General features: G+C 40.4%; 1 protein-coding gene across 5 annotated transcripts in view; it reads left to right on the plus strand.

The window, feature by feature from the left end:
• LOC147605345 (uncharacterized) overlaps positions 1-20,465 on the plus strand; it is a 238,245-nt gene that overhangs the window by 203,419 nt on the left and 14,361 nt on the right. The window contains exon 3 of one of the 5 annotated variants that reach the window (XM_086793016.1): positions 16,857-17,459. The exons of 3 other annotated variants lie outside the window; for them this stretch is intronic. In XM_086793016.1, coding sequence (XP_086649142.1) covers positions 16,857-16,860 — 4 coding nt within the window. In that variant the 3' untranslated portion in view covers positions 16,861-17,459. Of the gene's footprint in view, positions 1-15,187; positions 16,081-16,856; positions 17,460-20,465 lie in introns of those variants that run through there. One more of the 5 variants, XM_086793013.1, reaches the window with a different exon arrangement.

Genomic DNA, 20,465 nt, shown 5'->3' on the forward strand with positions numbered 1-20,465 from the left:
AGCATTAAGTGCACAGATGCATGCAAGCATGTGTAAGCATATGTGATGCACAGGAGCACAGAACTGAAAAAGACAATGAGGAACGAAAGTTCCTAACCTAGAAAAACGGAAGTCACATCTACAGCACAGCCTAAGCATATCTGCCGAGGTGTAAAATCCTTTGCCAAAAGGCTTGCGACTATCCATTCACCCCCATCACAAGGTCCAAATCATTCTTGAGGTTTTCCGCCTTTTTGCTGAATGGGTCTATTTTAACACCTAGTCAAATTGATTTATGTTGTTCCCAAAACACATTCCACTAAATATGCTCGGAATAGTCAATTTGATTTATGTTCATTTATGTTGCACTCCACTGAATATGCTTGGAATAGTCAATTTGATTTACATGATTTCCCAAATGGTTCTCGTTTATGTGGTGTAATAGGGCACTCTTTGTAGCTTGAATTATGGTGCAGTGAAGTGCTGATCAGACCAGAACTTGGGAGGGGATAGGGGGCAGCAATTTCATATGGAGAGCAGCACACGAATTAAAGCCATCAATCATATTCAACAGCTACCTCTCAACACTGTACAGCTATTGCCCCTCATTAAGTATAAGGTTTACTGGTGTAGTAGGACATACCATGCCCCTTCCTCTTCTTCATGAGCCTCTCCATTGCATCCTAGAATGTACGTGGCCAGTCCTCCAAGAGGAGGCTGTATGTTGGAAGCTTTCCTTCATCACAAGTTGCAGCATGCAAATCTTCATCATAAGCCTGTGAAGCCAAGATAGGAATGGTACTACTTTAAAAGCATGAGGCTATGGCAGATGAAGGAGAAGAGCCATAAAAGAGAGAGAGAGAGAGAGAGAGAGTCTATTAACGTCCACAGGAGACCAAAGGTCTATGGGACAACCATCTAGTACGTCAACTTAGGGTGGGCACATGGCAGCTCCCAAGGAATGCAGAAAGCAACTCCTAAATCCTAAAAGAAACATATATAATCAGCCATACATTATTTCAAGACTAAGAGTATTTTGGTTTTGATTTAAACTCCCTAATCAGTGCTATCCCTCCAAGGTACACTGCCTGAGCTCTTGTGAGTTCCTCGTCTATCCATACCTTGGTCTCTTGCAACTTGCAAGACTGTCATAGAACTTTGAATTGTAATTAAATGTTAGCACTTAGCCCTGGTATGCCCTTGTAGGCTAGTCCTAGGCTTAGTCAACTCCTGTAGTTGATTTCACTGGTCAACTCTTAGGGTTGACAGTTGACTTTGGGTCTTCATAGGCCACCACTTGTGCTTTCACATTATCCATTTTGCAAGTACTTTGTTTTGCTCCTGCTGGTTGTCTGTTCCCTTGCATTCCATTAATTTTTCATTTCTTCCCGCACCTAATAGTGGTATCAAAGTATGTTATTTCTCTTAGAATTTGCATCCTCCTACTCCCGAACAGACTTAGACAATCCTTCATCAGCTCCATCGGCAACTCCCTGATGCAGTACATTAGCCTGTACATCAACGCCATACCAATTCCTTACACTACCGTACATCTGTGCCGTACACCTGTGTACACCCACTCAGCTGACGTTCGTACCTACGCTGCACGGTATAGCTCATCCGTACCTGCGTTACACTCGTATACTTGCGTGCAACTGTTCCATACACGTACGGATGACCAACAATCACCATACGTATCTACTTCTGTACACCACTTGCCGTTCATCCCTGCACCAGGCTGTACCGTTCCGTATATTCCATCTTGTATCAATCCGTATGAACTGTCATATAATCATACGAACAATTAATGATCTACACGTCAATGCCATGCAGTCCATGTTCCGTACATCCCATCAATGCCGTACAATCCAACGTCATCTCTAGCGCAAGTGCTATACCAGCGTTGCCCGTACACACTGAACTTGCATTTTGGGACTTTTAGGTCTATTTGCAAGACTATAGGATAGCTTTCAGAAGTGCAAGTCATCTTGTCACATCTGCACAAATTCAAGTGACATTGGGAGGTTTGCATTAACATTGGCAAGAAATTGTAGACATTTGAGTCATATTTGCAAAATTGCAGCAAAATTTGGGGCTTTTTCACAATTGCCCCAAATTTGACATTTTTGCTCTTTTAGAAATTGGGACTTTTGTTAAATTTGCTGAAATTTGCCATGACATTGGCTTGGAACAGCCAATTTTGGGATTTTTGGCAGACATTACATGCAGATGCGTTGACATTGGATTGGAATTGCACCGCATTTGGTCACATTTGCAGGTTATAGCATCATTTGTGGCTTTTGGATATTTGCCCTCATTTTGGCACCTTTTCTCTTTTAAAATTTGGGGCTTTTGCCAAATTCGCTGAGATTTGCAGTGATCTTTGCTTGGTTCAACCAGATTTGGGATTTACTTGCATTTGCCCCTTAATTCAGAGTTGTTGTCTTGTCAGATTCGAGGCACGCAACCTCTATCTGAAACATCTTCAGCTTAATTGATCATTGGGCACATTTGCAGACATTTGCCTCTCGTTTTGGATTGACATTTTTGCAGGACAGCTATCTTAGGCAGGGGGCTCTTTTTCCGGATAGATTCATGCCTTCAGAGCTGTGACATTTGTAGAATTTTTGGGTATTTGCCTCCTTTTGCAGTCACATTTTGCAGGACACTTTTGGGGACAACCTTGCATTTTATTAGATGCTGGTTCAATTAGATGAGATTGACCACACCAACTAGGTGTCACTAATTGTGATTGCCCCAAAGAAAAATATGAAGCTCAAAATATGTGTGAATCTCAAGAACGTTAATTTAGCAAACAATCAGAGATCCCTAACCACTGGTGACATTTTTGGAATAGGTAGTGGGGTTATATGTATACAACTTCTTGGATGGGTTCAAAAGGTTGCATACAGAGTCATGCCACTTGGCTTATGCAAAGCCCCCATCCACTTTTCAAAGGGTACACCGTCTTCAAGGAATTTCTCAACAAGTTCCTACAAGTCTTTCTCAATGACTTGTGCAAACATTCAGGCAAAAAAGGATCACTTGAAATGCCTTGAAGATGTGCTGAATAAATGCAGGGAGTATGGAATCTCCTTGAACCCTCTCAAATGTCAATTCCTTTTATCACACATAGAGTAATCTTGGGGAAAATCACATTTTCATACAAGAACTTTCCTGTTCTTCTAGCATCTTCTTTTCTTATTGCTTTAGCTTCAACCCACTGCATGAAGTAGTCTGTGGGGTTGCTGCAATGATGTAGCATGCTTGTGTTCCCTTTGTGGGTGGATGTATGGGTCCCACAAAATCAATCCCCCATTTTTCAAATGGTTGTTGAGCAGTAACTATTGTCAAGGGGTTGAAATCCTTATGTTGGGGTTTGATTGCTCTTTGGCATACATCACATCGTTTTACAGAGTCGTAAGCATGTGTCCAAAGGTTTGGCCACCAATATCCTGACTAAGATGAATATTATTGCTTTGCTTCCCGTGCAAAGTGTCTTCCTGCTATGCCTTCATGGACTTATCTTATGATCGGCGTGATTTCATGAGGCATAACATATCTTCTTACAATCTGATCATTTCCCATTTTTTATAGTTGACTTACAATTAGTTGATAGGGGGTAGCTTTTAGTAAATTTTCTTGCCTCCACTGGTTTCAATTCAGGGGGTGGTCTTTATGTCATTAAATATCCAATGGGATGTCTGCACACAATTTAGGAACATCATCAATTGAAACCAAGCAGCATCTGACAGGTCATATTCAATTCCTTTTTGGATCTTCTCTTATCATTAATTGTGAAATATGATTTGCAATATAGTGCTGAACTCCTTTCCTTACCACTATCTTGAAATTGAATCTTTGGAGTAGTAGAAGCCATTTGGTGAATTGACTGGTGGTACATGGTAGATTCACAAGATACATGGCTTGATGATCCATGTAAAATACAAAGTCAATGACCAATAAATAATGTCAAAATTTCTTTACACTCTAGACCAAAGTTAGGGCTTCTCTTTAAGTGGTAGTGTAATTGACTTGTGTGTCTTTCAACTACCTACTTGTTGCAAAATAGATTGGGTAGTCCTTGTTGTATTTTTCAGGTTGACATAACACACTCCCTACCGCATATTTGGAACCATCTGTATGCACATGGAATTCAATGTCCCAATTCGGAGCCATTAGTACGGGAGGATGTAATCGATCTCCACTTGAGGGTTTTGAATGCTTATTTGCATTCTTTCACCCACATGAAATTCACAAGTACCTTATAAAGGGGTCTTGCAATCATGGCATACCTAAGTATGAACCTTCTCTAGTATCTGGCATGGCCCATGAATACTTGGACACCCAAAAAAGTTATCCATTTTGAGCCCAAAAATAAAAATGACTTTTTAACCTTTTTTCGTATTTTGGACTTGAAATAGTAATGAAGGAGGATCTAATTATCTTAGACTATAAAATCCAAATCTTAAACCCTTATCCCTCATTATTCACTGTTCCCTAGAAGCTAGTCCCCCTCTTGCCAGCTCTGACACCCTACCAAATCCAACCTAGAATGGCAGTAAAATCCACAAAGTGAGTGGAATCTTTAGATTCTTTTTTAATTCTTTCTCAAATTCATTGAATTTCACTTTTATAATATTTCATAATATAGAATAATTGATTATTTTTTTGAATTTGCAAATCATCACCCAAATCTGATCCCCGGGATTGGTTTTGTGTGCAGCCGTGTGAAAGATTGCACACAGATCCAATCCTCGGGATCAGATCTGTGTGCAGCCATGATTTGGATGCCCCATTGAAACTGTGTCAGATAGAGGCACACATTTTGTCAAGGATGTAATCCAATAACTTTTGTCTAGCTTTATGAGTATCCACAGAAAAAGAACACCCTACTATTCCCAAGGCAATGCACAAGGTGAGTCCACCAACAAAGTACTATGTATTATCCTCACCAAAATAGTGGAGCCCAAGAGATCTGGCTAGGTAGAAAAGCTTAATATAGCCTTATTGGCATATCAAACCACACAAAAGGCTAGAACAATATTTACACCATTTCAATTATGTACAGCCTTGAATAAATGGTCCCACTGGAACTTGTAATACCAAACCTATGCATAACAGTATAAGAACGCATGGGAGACCATGAGTTCCTCAAGGAAAGACTCTATCAACTAGAAAAGCATATAGAGATAAGGTTTATTTCCTACCATGCCATGACAACAGAACAACAAAGAAGGAAGGCATGGTTTGACAGAAACCTCAAGGATAAGGTGATCAAGGAAGGTGACCTAGTTCTATTATATAGAAGACATGGTTTGATTGAAGCCTCAAGGATAAGGGTTTAAGGAAGGTGACTTAGTTCTACTATATAATGCCAAAGTCCACAAGGTCAAACTCAAATATCTAGGGCCATATAGGGTTTAAAAAATGAATCCAATTGGAGTTTTTTTTTGGGGGGAAAAAATCCAATTGGAGTTGTGCTACTAGAAACACCAGACGGAGTCCAATTCACCACAACAATAAATGGGAGCCAACTAAACTGCCACTACATCAACACGCAAACCATCCGTGATAATAATGAAGATTTGAGAGCCCCAAGTCTTCCATAGCTAGCATTAGATTGTATCATGAGCACTCACTGGCATATGTACATCTTCACACATGTAGGTTGGTTCAATCGATTTCAGCCTAGGACTCAAAGGTGATGTGACTGAGTCAGTACCCTATGAACTCCCTGTGAAGAGAGTGGGAGAGAAGGAAGGAGTCTCACTTGCGGCTTTCTCACATACACAATGGGGGAATATACACAAAGGTGGAGGCTGAAAACAATTTTCCTCTTCTTAGTTGTGAAAGCCAAAAGAACTCTCTTAGTAGAAAAGAATAGGTGAACCCTATATGTGGTCTCAAACCAAACTCAGCTAACTAACGTGGCATACTAACTGAGCCACTAACTAGAGTACATAAAGATAGCTGTCATCCAGCTATTATTCATGGGCAGTGTACCAACCGCATCTGCAGCTAACAAGTCGATGACATAAATGCACAATGGTCACCATGGCATATCACGAGTGGAGCTTGATATCTCAACACTCCCCCTTGAGCTCAATCCCAATTCCTGCACACCAAGCAGGTCTTTGACCTTGCGCAGCTTCTCTGCACCCAATGCCTTCGTGAATATGTTAGCTACCTGATCCTCTGTGCTGACATAAACTAGGTCAATAAAACCTACTAGAACCTTCTCCCGCACATAGTGATAATGCACCTCAATGTGTTTTGTTCTAGCATGATAGACTGGGTTATTTGCCAAGTGTATACTGCTCATGTTGTCAAAATAAATGACAACTGGCCCATCTGTAGACTGATGCATATCATAAAGTAGCTTATGCAACCAAGCTATCTCACATGCAGCCATTGATGCACCCCTGTACTCAGCCTCTGTGCTCGACAAGGCAACTAAAGGCTGTTTCTTACTGCTCCAAGTGATTGCAGCACTCCCAAAAGAGAACACATATCCACTGGTAGATCGTCTATCAGAAATACTACCAGCCCAATCAGCATCAGTGTATCCATGCAACTATATCTAAACCCTAGTCTCATAAAATAGTCCATACTGCAATGTGGACTTCACATACCTCAGTATGCGTCTAGCCGCATCCAAATGCAGTTTTCTTGGAGCCTGCATAAACTGTCTTACCAACCCAACAGCATAGCTCAAATTTGGCCTGGTAATAGTTATATAAATCAAATTTCCTATGATGCGTCTGTACATAGTCTTCCAGAAGCTCACCTGCATCTGTGCTCAGCTTCACATTCTGCTCCAAAGGAACTGAAATAGGCTACAACATATCATCCCATATTTAGACAGCATGGTTAATCCATACTGCCTCTGCAAGAGCCATATCCCACTTGTGGATCTAATCACCTCAATGCCCAAGAAGTAACGCAGCTCTCCCAAATCCTTCATCTCAAACTTCTGCTTCAATAGCATTTTCACATGAAGGATATCTTCATCCACTATCACCTGTGATGATCAAATCATCAACATAAATGACAAGCAGCATAATGCCTTTCTTTGTTTTTCTCACATAAAGTGAGAAATCTACCTTGGAAATCTAAAAGCCAATAGTGACAAGATACTGTCCTATCTTGTCAGACCATGCTCTGGGTGCTTGCTTCAAGCCATACAAGGCTTTCTTCACCTGCAAACAAACTCAGGATGAACAACATGAACATAACCTGGTGGCTACTCCATATAGACCTCTTCTTGCAAATCACCATGCAAGAAAGCATTCTTTACATCCATCTGATGTAAAGGCGATGCATCCCTTTGATGCAGCCATAGCAATGACTGCTCTTACGGTTGCCATCCTTGCAACCAGATTGAATGTTTCTTCATAATCAATGCCATATGTTTGTGCATACCCCTTGACAACTAATCCTGCCTTGTATCTGTTTACAAAACCATCTGCATTGTGCTTCACCTTATAAACCCACTTGCAGCCAATTGCATTCTTGTCTTTAGGCAAAGGCACCAATTTCCATGTAGCATTTGCTTCCAAGGCATCCATTTCTTCATCCATGGTTTTCTCCCATTTTTCTTTTCCCATGGCTTGCTCAAAAGGAGTGGGTTCTAGTTCATGTATCACTTTGACCATATAGGCACAGTGAATGGTTGTAAATCCATCATATTTGAGCCTATCCATAGGATACCTAACTCTGGTAGACCTGCACAAAATAGGCTCACTACCAGGTTCTCTCAAAACATCCCTTGTCTTCCTTACTCCAGGTGTAACAATAGAAGGAATACCCAACTCATCATCAAGGCTCTGTTCTGAGCCATTGGATTCACCATCCACATAAGAATGACCTGCATTCACATCAACCATGGGCTGATCTACTTTCTCTTTTCCTTTTTGTGATACTTGCTTACTACTATCTACATTGCTTTGAGGAGATACTCCTGATCTCAATCTGCCTGTCCATGGCGAAGTATGTGAACCACTACTAGAGGACACTATAGGTCCACTAATATTTTGTGATTGCTGCTACTGTGAATTTTGTGCAACATTACCATTTTGTGCATCTACATCATCAATCACATTTATTGGTTTATACTAGCTGCAAAACTTACGAGTAGAAGGGTTATAGCATTTATACCCTTTTTGCCCCGCAGAGAATAACCAATAAAGATGTACTTCTTAGCTTTTGGATCCAACTTGGATCTTAACTCATCTGGCACATGAACACAGGCAATGCAACCAAAAACTTTCAAATGAGAAATATCTGGTTTCCTACCAGTATACCTCTCCTCTGGCATCATGCCATGTATTGTTGCAGCGGGAGTCCTATTCATTATGTAGACTGCTTAGCAACTGGTTCAGCCCAATAATAATATGGCAGGTCTTTTTCATTGAGCATGGCACGAGATACCTCTCCAATATGCCTATTTTTCCTTTCTGCAAGTCCATTTTGCTGTGGGGTATGACTGCATGAATATTGCTACTTTATGCCATGCTCTGCAAGAAACTTGAGCATGGCACGAGATACCTCTCCAATTAACCTGTTTTTCCTTTCTGCAAGTCCATTTGCTGTGGGGTATGACTGCATGAATATTGCTCCTGCAAGAAACTTGAGCATGGCACGAGATACCTCTCCAATATGCCTGTTTTTCCTTTCTGCAAGTCCATTTTGTTGTGGGGTATGACTGCATGAATATTGCTACTTTATGCCATGCTCCTGCAAGAAACTTGCAAACTCATTTGAGGAGGTACTCTCCCCCTCCATCTGACCTTAGGCATTTTATTTGTAGGCTTGTTTCTTTTTCAAACATAGCTTTAAAAGCTTTGAAATGCCCAAACACTTCACTTTTCTTTTTCATAAAATACACCCAAACTTTTTTGCTGTATAAAAGTGACAAAATAATGACAGCCTCCAATAGATGCAGCTTTAGTAGTCCACACATCAGAGTGGATTAATTCCAATGGTCTCTTACTCTCTTGAACATGTCTAGGAAATGGTTTCCTTGCCTGTTTTCCAAATTGGCAGGCTTCACATACCTTATACATTTTTGCAACCTTGAACTTAGGCAATCCTGCAATAATATTTTAGGCTTGCATTAATTTAAGTCACTATACATTAACATGACCAATGCGTTTATGCCAGATATCAATATTTGCAACTACACTGGTCCCATGTGCATTGCTGCACTCAATTCAGGCATGTCCGCATCCAACGTACAAACATCCTGCCCTTCTTCTTCCCTTTTGCTATTATCAAGCGACCTTTATTTTTTATATCCTCAACAAAGCATCCATGAGGATTAAATATGACCTGCAAGCCCTGCTCAACCATTTGACCAACAGAAACCAGGTTCTTGGTGATATTCGGGACATGAAATACATCAGACTGGTACTTCTTTTTCCCATCCTACATAGACAAAGGAATTTTACCAATCTGCACAATAGGATGTGCAGTATCATCACCAGTCTCCACAAATCCTGGTCTTTCCATTTTCCTTGCATCCTGCATCCATTCTGCATGACCTGTCATGTGGTTTGACGCACCCGAGTCAACATACCACACATCATTGCTTTCTTCTACACTTGTCACAGAATTGGTCATGTGCTGCACCATAAACAGATGCTCATTTCTGTCTCATCACCATGTCTACTAGAGGATGCATAATTGCCTTGCTGCAATTTTCCAGTCATGATGTCATTCTGCTTTTTATAGCAGTCTTTAACCATATGACCCATTTTACCACAATAGTAGCATTCAACATTGCTGTTTGCATTTTGGCCTCTCTGCCATCCACCACGACCTCTTTGGCTCCCCCTGCCTCTAAAGTTACCACGTCCTCCTCCATAAGACTGGTTTTCTTGAATTTGCTGCATATTCTGATTTCTGCCACCCACGGCCTCCAAATCGGCCTGCTCTACCTCTGCCTCTACCTCTTCCAACATTTGAGTAGAAGACAGCTTCTTTTGAAGAAGATGCACCACCATTTCTCTGCTCTTCAGAAATTAGAAGAGCAATCAACTCCTCAAAATCTGAAAAATTCTCACGGACGGCAATGGATGTCCGGAATTGTGCATAATCCTTTCCTAGACCATTCAAGGTCACAGAAACTAAATCATCATCTTCCACTGGCGACCCAATAGAAGCAAGTGCATCTGCAATCTTCTTTACCTTCATGTGGTAGTCATTGATGCTCATATTTTCTCTCTGCACATTATGCAACCCCTGCTTGAGCTGCATTTTCCTGGCTTGCGTATCTGTGCTATACATTTTTACCAAAGTATCCCACGCTGATCCATAAGTCTTGGGATTTAAGTGTAATGATAGCAAGTCCTCCAGAGTGCCGGATATTAGTTGCTCCATCATCATCATCAATCTCCCATTCAATGCTTGTGCTAAAGTCTCCCTGAAAGAGTCCTCTTTGTACCAGCCTCAAGGAGTCCTCCTCTAATCTTCAATGCATTCTCACGTCTGGCCCTGTGTTCCTTGAACTCTCTCAGGTATCAGTTTTACTTGCCTTTGTATCAACCTCCACAATCACTTCTTTCTTACTCATTTGTACTTCAGTGTGAACAAGATCTTTAACTATAGAGACCGGTCAAGGGGTAGGGGGAGAAGCCTTGCAAGCTTTCACTACCTCATCAATTCTTGCCTGCTTGCGAGGTCCTTCAAGAACCTGAAGTTTAGCTGTCACAGCTGCCAACTGCATCTTTAACTCTCTCACCTCTTGCTGTAGATAATAAATCTGTTCATGTGTTCCAATGATGGGTTGATTCAGACCTCCTCAGTAGAACGTCTGAGCATACGGAGAGGGTCAGATTCTGCTGTTTGTAGTTGCTGGAGTTGAGGGGAGCTCGAGGAAAGGCTAGGCCATTCCATACTGGCCCAAAAAAACCCTGGATGAGACTAACCCCGGGGTGGGCTAGGGGTTCATCCCAGCTCGTGGTTAGGGGAAAGCTTGCTTGCTGCTGCCTACTAACTAACTAACTAACAATGGGCTCCTGCTGCAAGCGCACTGCCTTCTGTTGGTCTACGTAGAAGTGGAGAGAGGGGAGAGGGGCTATGTAGGTGGAGCGGAAGAGTTTCACAGGTGGAGTGGAGCAGAGAACTTACGTAGGTGGAGAGAGGGGCTACGTAGGTGGAGCGGAGGAGCTACGAAGGTGGAGCGGAGAAGTCATGCAAGTGGAGAGAGGGGCTACGCACGCGTGAGACCCTTCAGGATCTGTGGGACTGGTGAGACCACTATTAAACTAATAGTTTTAAGTAGCTTCCTAGCTTTTTGGCCAGTTGTTCCAATAGGTTTTTCAGTTTTCCTCTGTTGCCCCTATATCCTACTCTGACGTGTGCATAGGCTCTACATCTTAGGAGTACATGTTCATCTTCTACTGCCCCTGTGGGGCAGATTTTGTAGGTTCTTTCCTCTCTGGGGATCCTGGGTCTTGTCCACCTGCCCTTCACCACCTCTAGATCATTGATATGTCTCCCCCAAGGTATTTTTGCATTCCGCAGATGTCCATTGGGTGAATTTTCTGTTTGTAGAACTGCACTTTTGTATCTCAGGTTATGCCATAATTTCTATAGCATTTTCTGCGTCATTATCCCCCTAATTTCACATGCATCCTTTGGTATATCATTGGCTGTTATGTCCCATGATTCCATCCATTTCATCCCCGCTCTATGCGGTCCCGTGATTTGCATAGCTTCTATTGCCTCGTGGTATCTTGTTGGCGTCTGTCTTCTCAATTTTGTTGAGGTAAGCCATTAATTGACATGATGCCTCGCCTTCCAGAGGTATCATACTTGTGTCAGCGAGTAGGATGGGGGTAGGGTGTTTGTGCCTTAACCCCTAACTCCCGTACGAGGAAACGTTTGTGTAAGGTTTCTATTCTTTCCCAGTAGGTCCTAGAGCCCAAGCTGGACATCCGTATAGGATCATTGTTTGCGCAAGCATGGTGTACAGAAACGTTCTCATTTCCCAATTCCATAGATGTGCCTTTTTGCACTTAATTTATTTGAAAGTTGTATAGAGCTTTCAAACCTCCTAGAATTCTTTTCTCCACACATGCATTCCATTTGTAGCTATTTGCAAATTCCTTCCCTATATATTTATATGTGTTGACTATTTCCAAGGGCTCTGCTTCAAAGGTGACGTCAATCTGTTTGTTATGGGCCCCAATCACCATTACTTTTGTTTTGTCTATGTTGACCTGCATTCCTGAGTGTCTGCAAAAGTCCCCAGTTGCATCCAAATATGCTTGCATGTTCTCCTTGCTATTTGCAAAGAAAACTACATCATTTGCGTAAATAAGCATTGGTAGGGCATATTCTGCAACCCGGACACCACTCTTGCTGTGTATTCTCATCCACTCTTCCAAATCATCGATAAAAAGTCTGAAAAGTGTTGGTGAGAGGGTGCAGCCTTGTTTGACCCCTATATGTCACTGCTTTTGAAAGATTTTCTCTTGGAGCACGATCTATCTACAAGTGGTTGTGCTAACTTTGCTTAAACTTTCTCATAGAGTCGGTACGTGGCCTCTCTGAGTCCTTGAGGGACTTGAATCTTTTTCAGCCTTTCCCACAACTTGTTACGTTGAACCGTATCGAATGCTTTCTTGAAATCCACAAAGCAACAATAGACAGCCTCCTTGCTCCCTATGATGCAGCCCTTATAGCAACCAAGTAATTTGCTGTCGAGTGTTTGGGGTAAAATCCTGCCTGGGATGGTGTTGTGACTCCCTGTTCCTCCACCCATTTGCTGATTTTCTGCTCAAGGATAGTGCGAAGTGATCTACGAGAGAGAGAGAGAGAGAGAGAGAGAGAGAGAGAGAGAGAGAGAGAGAGAGATGTGTATTAACGTCTACTGAAGGCCGCACGGGCCTATGAGACTCATACAACCACATACATGGTCAAATCTCCCCATACCCTGGTGCTTTGAAAGGAGCCAACAAGATTTGGCCACATGGCTAAATCTCCTAAGACACTAGTGCTTTGAAAGAAGCAATAAGATTTGGCCACACGGCCAAATCTACTCAACCTTGGTGTTTTCAAAGAAGCTAGCAAGATTTCGAGACCTTGGTGACTTCTTTCGAAGCATTGAGAAGATTTGGTTGTGGCGTTCTTTCAAACTTGGGAAGATTTGGTCATGTGGCCAAATCTGGTAGGCTTCTTTCAAAGCACTAGGGTATGGGGAGTTTTGGCCGTGCAACCAAATCTTGCATGCTTCTTTCAAATCACCAGGTTCCGAGAGGTTTGGCCGTGTCGCCAAATCTTTCAAAGCACCCGGGTTTGGGAAAATTTTGCCATGCTGCCAAATGTTGCTAGCTTCTTTCAAATCAGTAGGAAGATTTGGCCGCATCTTCAAACATTCAAACGTTAAATTTAAAAATTGAAAATTCAGATTTTAAAATTTAAATTTTAAAGTTCAAAATTCAAAATTAAAATTTAAAATTTTAAAATTTAAAATTAAAATTTAAAATTTAAAATTAAAATTTAAAATTTAAAATTAAAATTTGAAATTTTAAAATTCAAATTTCAAGTTTCAAGTTTCAAATTTTGAAATTCAAATCTAGAGATCCTACTTTCAAAAACATCGTATATGCTTTTCATGATTCACGCTATTACACTTTAAAATCAGACTTTTACTTTAAAAGCAAACCTAAAAATCTCAAACTATTAAAAAACCAAAACTTTAAAAGGCAAAGCTAAACAAACCTTTTAAACCAAGCATAAAAAGTAAAACTATGAGAAGGAATTGAATTCATCTTCATGGGGGATCAAGTGCTAGGCTCACCTCCTTCCTAGATCTCAATGTAACTAGGGTGGTTTGAGAGCCTTAGGACAATGTCTTAGATGGGGTAGTTCTTGGAAACCACTCCTCCACCCTTGGTTAGCTAATTCCAAGGAAAAAAGATCAAAACTATGTCAAAATGAGAGGTCCCGAGAGGCTCCCCATCCCAGATTTGTCCTAACAATGTGCACTTAACTATGTAGATTTTAAACTTCCATTACCAATTAAACATTCCATAGGTTCCACACTCAATAGCTGGATTAGAAAGAAGTCTTTTTTTTTTGTCTCTGCACCCTTTTTTGGGGGATTGGAGGGAGCATGCTTTTTTGTGGCCATTGCTCCTTGCCTCCATCCTTCTCTTTTCCTCCCACCCTCCCCCCCCACGCCCTATTCCCTCCCTCACGCTGAACGTGTCTCCTCCGCCCTGTTCTTTTCCTCGCGCTGAAGGTGTCTCCTTGTCCCCTCCCTCATGTTGAATTTTGAATTTTGAACTCCCTAGCTTCTTTCAAAACATACAAGGGCCAAATCTCCCTAGACCTTGGTGATTTGCAAGAAGCTATAAAGATTTGGCACCACAGCTAAATCTCCCTAAACCTTGCTGCTTTAAAAAGATTTGGCCACACGGCCAAATCTCCCTAGACACTCGTGATTAGCAAGAAGCTAGCAAGATTTGGCCGCACAGCCAAAACTCCCAAAACCTTGCTGCTTTAAAAAGATTTGGCCGCATGGCCAAATCTCCCTAGACCCTCCTGATTAGAAAGAAGCTAGCAAGATTTGGCCGCACAGCCAAATCTCCCTAAACCCTCATGATTCATAAAAAGCTAGAAAGATTTCGCATCGCAGCCAAATCTCCCCAAACCTTAGTGCTTTGAAAAGATTTGGCCGCACGGCGAAATCTCCCCAAACCCTGCTGCTTTAAAAAGATTTGGCCGCACGGCCAAATCTCCATAGACCCTCGTGATTAGAAAGAAGCTAGCAAGATTTGGGCACACGGCCAAATCTCCTTAGACCCAGGTGATTTAAAAGAAGCTAGAAAGATTTGACCGATTTGAAAGAAGCTAGCAAGATTTGGTTGCACGGCCAAATCTCTCCAGATCCTAGTGCTTTGAAAGAAGCCCACAAGATCTGGCCACAAGGCCAAATCTCCCCAAACTTTGGTGCTTTGAAAGAAGCCCATAAGATTAGACAAACATCCAAACCTCCCCTTTCGGTGCTTTAAAAGAAGCCCATAAGATTTGGCCGCACGGCCAAATCTCCCTAGACCCTGGTGCTTTCTCAAATCTACCACTATGTCTGCTGTTAATTCTCTATTCTATTTCAGATATGTTTATCGATAATGTGTTTTGTCTAACATTAAAGATTATAAAGATGATAGTTTGTATATTGCTTGGATTTTTACAGGAAAGACACAAATGTGAAGAAGGTTGAGAAAGTTGTAAGTGGATTTGGAGAAAAAAGCATACCTTGGTACTTTCACATATATAGTATTGAGGGAGCACAGTTGACATGAGTTCACTTATTTGTTTTGTTACCTAACAAAAGTGCATACACTTGTGTTGGATCGGTACATCAAATCACAGAAGAGGTGGTTGGAAAAGAGGGAGATATTGGATTGTTAATCATTATAAATCAAAATAAGAAATTTCTCTTAGATCCTAGCAATTATGAAGCATCTCGTATGAAGTCTGATGTAGATGACAACATGCACTCAAGAGGCTGGATAAGTGTTGAATCAATTGATGGAAATGAAATTGACACAGTGACAACAATCATTAGATCATATCGCAAAGTTTCAGCAACATTAAAGAAGCGCAAGAGTGGGGAAGGAACAAAGAAAGGAAAGTCGACTATGGTTCAAGCACCAGGTGGTAGTGGAGAAGGGGCAAAGAAAGGAAAGCTAACTATAATTGATGTACCAGAGGAAGGAACACCTCCAGAGGGTATGCTAGCAGTTGTGAAAAGAAGCAGTGGTAGTGAATTGGAGCCAAGTGGAAAGGTCATAGGGAAAAAAGGGCAAAAGAAACCATCAGGCTTGCCATTCGGGTTGCATGCAACATTTCCAATTCCAGTTGCAAGATGTCAAAAAGCTCCTCCAAGTATGTATATAGAGGGTTGAACAAAGAGCATGTGGAGAAGCTTACTGCAAACTTCGGTTATAACTCTAGGCCTCCTGCTACTATAGCGGATTTAATGGCTTTCAATCCTGAAACAAAGCAGCCCCTAGAAAGGGTAGATAATTCCTCGTGAAAATCTTCCTCACGTGTAGAATGCTCTCTCCTCTCTAGTTGTAGGGTCCAACCCTTTCTTCTCTTTGACCTTGGTCTCTTGCTCTAGTAGAGCTCCTTCTATCTCACGCAGCTTCCATTCAGGTACATTCTTTAAGGTTGCCATAATGTTTTCATATTCTCCTTTGTCCACACTCTTCAGAAGCACCGATAGTGCCTCATCAGTCTTACCAATGGCTGCCAGTTGTTGCTTAATGCTTTTGTATTTGTTCAAGTGTGTGGTTAGAGGTTCACTTTCCTTCATGTCAAGTTTCTAGAATTGCATTAGCATATTTATCTTTGAATTTTTTTCTTGAGTGCCAAATAATTTATTGAATTCATCCCATGCATCTTTAGCTCGTTGTGTCCCTGTGATGTGGTGAATGATTTCATCATCATTTAAACTGAGCGCAATGAGTCCTAAACTTTCTCATTCCTGCTCTTCCACTCATTTGGCAATAGGGGTTGCTTTTTTGGATGTAATGTATGGACCAAGCAGAAGTAGAAATTGGAACGAGGATCGCTTTTTTGAGTGTTTATTGAAAAGCTTGATGACAATCACTTCTCCCCCAGTGCAATTCCTTCTTGTGGTGTTCTTGACCATGGATCATGTATCATGTTTGAAGAATGCATTAAATAAGACATGCGGACAATATAAAATACACTTTGGTTGCCTTAATTTTGAAACTGCAAATATATTTGTCACTGGATCTATGGATGGCTTAATTGCTTGTGTAAGGAAAAGCATTTCAACGATATTGAGCGCTATACCAATGCACAATGTAAGCCATCAATATATGTTGCAGATGAAAAATCAAGTGGTGCAGAAGAATCAGGTGACGAGGATGATGATGATGATGAATTTGACATTGAATTGTCCTTGAAAAGAAAACGTTCAAGTATCATGAAAGACATGATCATGGGTTTCTATCGAGAAGATGAGTATGGATTGGACTTGTTCTCTGAGGGGCTTGCTGTAATAGAGTCTCTTTCTTGTAAGAGGCGTGTTGTTTCAGTTGTTGTTTGAGACTTATGAGGAGTTGGTAAAGGTGGAAAGTATCTGTTGCACGTATGCTTACAGTAATCATGAAATTTGACAATGGGCTGGCTTGCAAGAACCAATATTGGCAATAGAGGGGGTACCAAAAGAAGATGATACAACTGAAGGTGGAGGGGATAAAGAAATTGATACCATACCAGGACAAAAAGAGCTTCAACCCTTCAATGAAGAGCAGCGTGAGCATTTACAAAAACACGCTTCAAAGTTTTGGGAAACAGAGGAGGAAGCAACAGGTCCTTGAAATTGTCCTTTTATATGGTGTTCATGTTTTCCATATGTTATCTTGCTATATTCTCCATATGATGTATTAATTTCGTTCCAAGGAGGATCTTTTAATATTACTTGGAAATTTCTTCTCTCTCATTGCTATAATTCAAACATGAACATACATATTCTTGAATATGTTTATTTTTTTATATTTCATGAAAAGATGTGTTTGCATGTTGTAATACCTTTGGAGTGTGATACACATCCAAATTTATTTATGAGTTCATAAATGTTAAAAAGTTATGTTGAGTCTTGATCGTGATGAATGAATTAGTGTAAATTGTTCTTTCTATCCTTATTCACTTCATATGAATGCTCAAAAATATGTTTTGGCCGCTTGGCCAAATCTTTTCTTAGTGGGAACTCTCGGGCAATGCTAGATAATGTTGGACTCCACTCTTATCTATTACGCAAAGGTTTTTGGCAATGTAAGGATATGTAGTTTTGGGGATTAAAATAACTTGAAAGGGTATAGATTCAACAACTTTAGGGGGTATACTATGCATATGAACATGAATGCTTTCTTTTTTTTAGTAATCCAATTTTGTTTTGAAAAAGAAAGACATGAATGCTTTCACACAAACAAATTTCATTGAGAGCACACAACCTAAAGTTTGACAATCTGGTTTTCCAACTCAATCTTCAGTTTGTTTCTACTTATGAATTTCATTTCCTTGTTTATCAATAGATCTTGGCCATCTCAATTTCACATCGCTAGAAGCGTTGCCTGTATATGTGACACCTGATCCAATGATTCGTTATGTGCCTAATTTGAACATTAGCATGCAAGTTTCAAGCTCAACATGGTTGATTGAAAATGTTGAGGATGCAATGTCTGGAGTTAATGTTCCATTGACAAATGTGGATGCAAGCTTAGAAGGTAAAGGAGAAGATGCAATGTCATTGTATGGAGCCAAGGTGCAGGAAGAAATCTTAGAAGGTAAAGGAGAAGACATAATGTCACCCTCAGAAATAATGTCAAAAGAGGTAATAACAAAAATAAGACTAGCAGTGATAATAGATTTGAAAGGGTTATTACTCGAGCGTTGTTTTTCGAAGTCAAACAAACATATGAGCTTGCACAATAGGAAGCATTGGCTTGTTCTCCGTCCTCGGTGTTTAGAGTTTCTACAATGGTTGCTCGATCAGTGCCATGTTGGCATTTGGTCCACTGGAGGAGAAAAGGGCAAGGTGCAACACATGCTGGCCACTTTGGATAATCATGTTAACAGAAAGTTACATTTCTTCATGGTTTAGGGTGCGATGGCATGCCACAAGCATACAAAGAGTAGAATCATTCGACCAGATAGGATGAATGTGGAAGCAGAGTTAAAACCATTAATGAGAGTGTGGTGTGGTTTCAAAGAGGAATGTAAACCAGCAAGAACAGTGTTCATTAACGATTCGCCTTACATGGGTTGTGTTAATCCAGCAAAAAATTACATTTTTTCCTAAAAAAATTCATATAGATTGTGGTGATTCTATTTTGCTTCATGAGTTATTGCCGTACCTACAGATGCTAGATGATGCAGTAGATGTGCGCAGTGCCATCTCTTCTAACAGATTTGGTCAAGCTCCGATTGTCGAAGGGCATGATATGTTCTATTATTTTCAACCAGTGATCCTTGAATTCAAAGAAAAAAACAAAGAAGTGCTTGAAAGGATGAATGTTGAATCTCATATGTCTACTTGTAGTTCAAAAAAAGACACAGAGAAAGGTATTGCTTCACCTATAACCAAAACTAGAGTGAGAGGGACTACAAGAAGTATGGTGCATACTCAACATGTTACATTGAATGAAGAGGAAGAATGCATGCTAGGAAAAATTGCCAAAATGGGGCCGTTGAAAGATAATAGTGAGGCAAAACACTTTGCTATGGTTCTTGGATGCAAGGAAAGGGGTATCACTGCCGATGCTGCAAGGGCATTCTTAGCCAACTTGATTCAATTTTATTGCATAGACAACCCTTAGTGAATCTGGGTGATCTTGTTAATTAGAGTTGCAGACACAAATGCTCAACTAAAACATTTGTACCTACATTCTGATTTATATTTGAACACTATTTGGTTAGATTCGATTTGCAAAACATTATGTTTCAATTTGTTTTTTGAAAGAATTAATAGACATTGAGTTAGTACCTTGCGCAAAAAATGCTCTGTGCTTTGTGTTGTGAGTTTGTATTCCTCCACTAAAAGAATGATTCTTTGATTTTAAACATATGATAGGTGTTGCAGATTGTCCTAAAATGTTGAAGAGCTATCTTATTACAAATTTTGACCCTGCATCCAATGGTTTATAGAAACATGAATTGCCCATACCCATTGAGCACGTGTTCGAAATGAATGGCATCCATTATGAAGTAAAGAAATCAACAATACTTGGGGCAGGATATGGTCTTTTTGTACATATGAGCATCAAGAAGAAACAAGATTTGATGGTATATAATGGTCCAAAGTATGATTATGATACTTGGAGATCTCTCCTCAAGTTTTTCCCAAGGATGAAGACTTATGGAATGTTTGAAGATCCATTCACATTGAGCCATTGACAGATGTGAAATGTATTGTGGGAGATGTATTGGTGTATGGAAACATTGCTAGATATATAAATAGCTCCATGTATTATAAAGAAAGAACAAATATTATATTTGTATACATCCCTAAGCTACCACCTTGGGCTCAAAAGTCACAAGGAGATTTGAGTGCCCATGGCTACATTACTGTGCAAACCATAAAGGATATCTCCTTCGGAGATGAACTACTTTGTGAGTATGAATACTAGTATGGAATTGTTAATGATTGTGTTAAACGATGTGATGCAAAATTTAGTTGCAAATTTGGCTATGTGTCAATGGTTTTGATTATATTTAGCACAAGAAAGCAATTTAAAAAAAGGTTTTTATCAAGACCATGTCTCTGAGTTTCATGAGCTCTATTGTGATGGAGAGTTTCACGAGCTCTATTGTGATGGAACGGTGTTTTTGAACACCACATTTATATGATGGATGTCAAAGCTCTACCATAATCCTATTGCATATATCAATACTGCAATTTATCAACATAGAAACATATGCATTTGGAATTAATT

The sequence above is a fragment of the Cibotium barometz genome, chromosome 59 (genome assembly GCF_041138505.1).
Source record: "Cibotium barometz isolate CiBa-2024 chromosome 59, ASM4113850v1, whole genome shotgun sequence".
Lineage (NCBI taxonomy): Eukaryota > Viridiplantae > Streptophyta > Polypodiopsida > Cyatheales > Cibotiaceae > Cibotium > Cibotium barometz.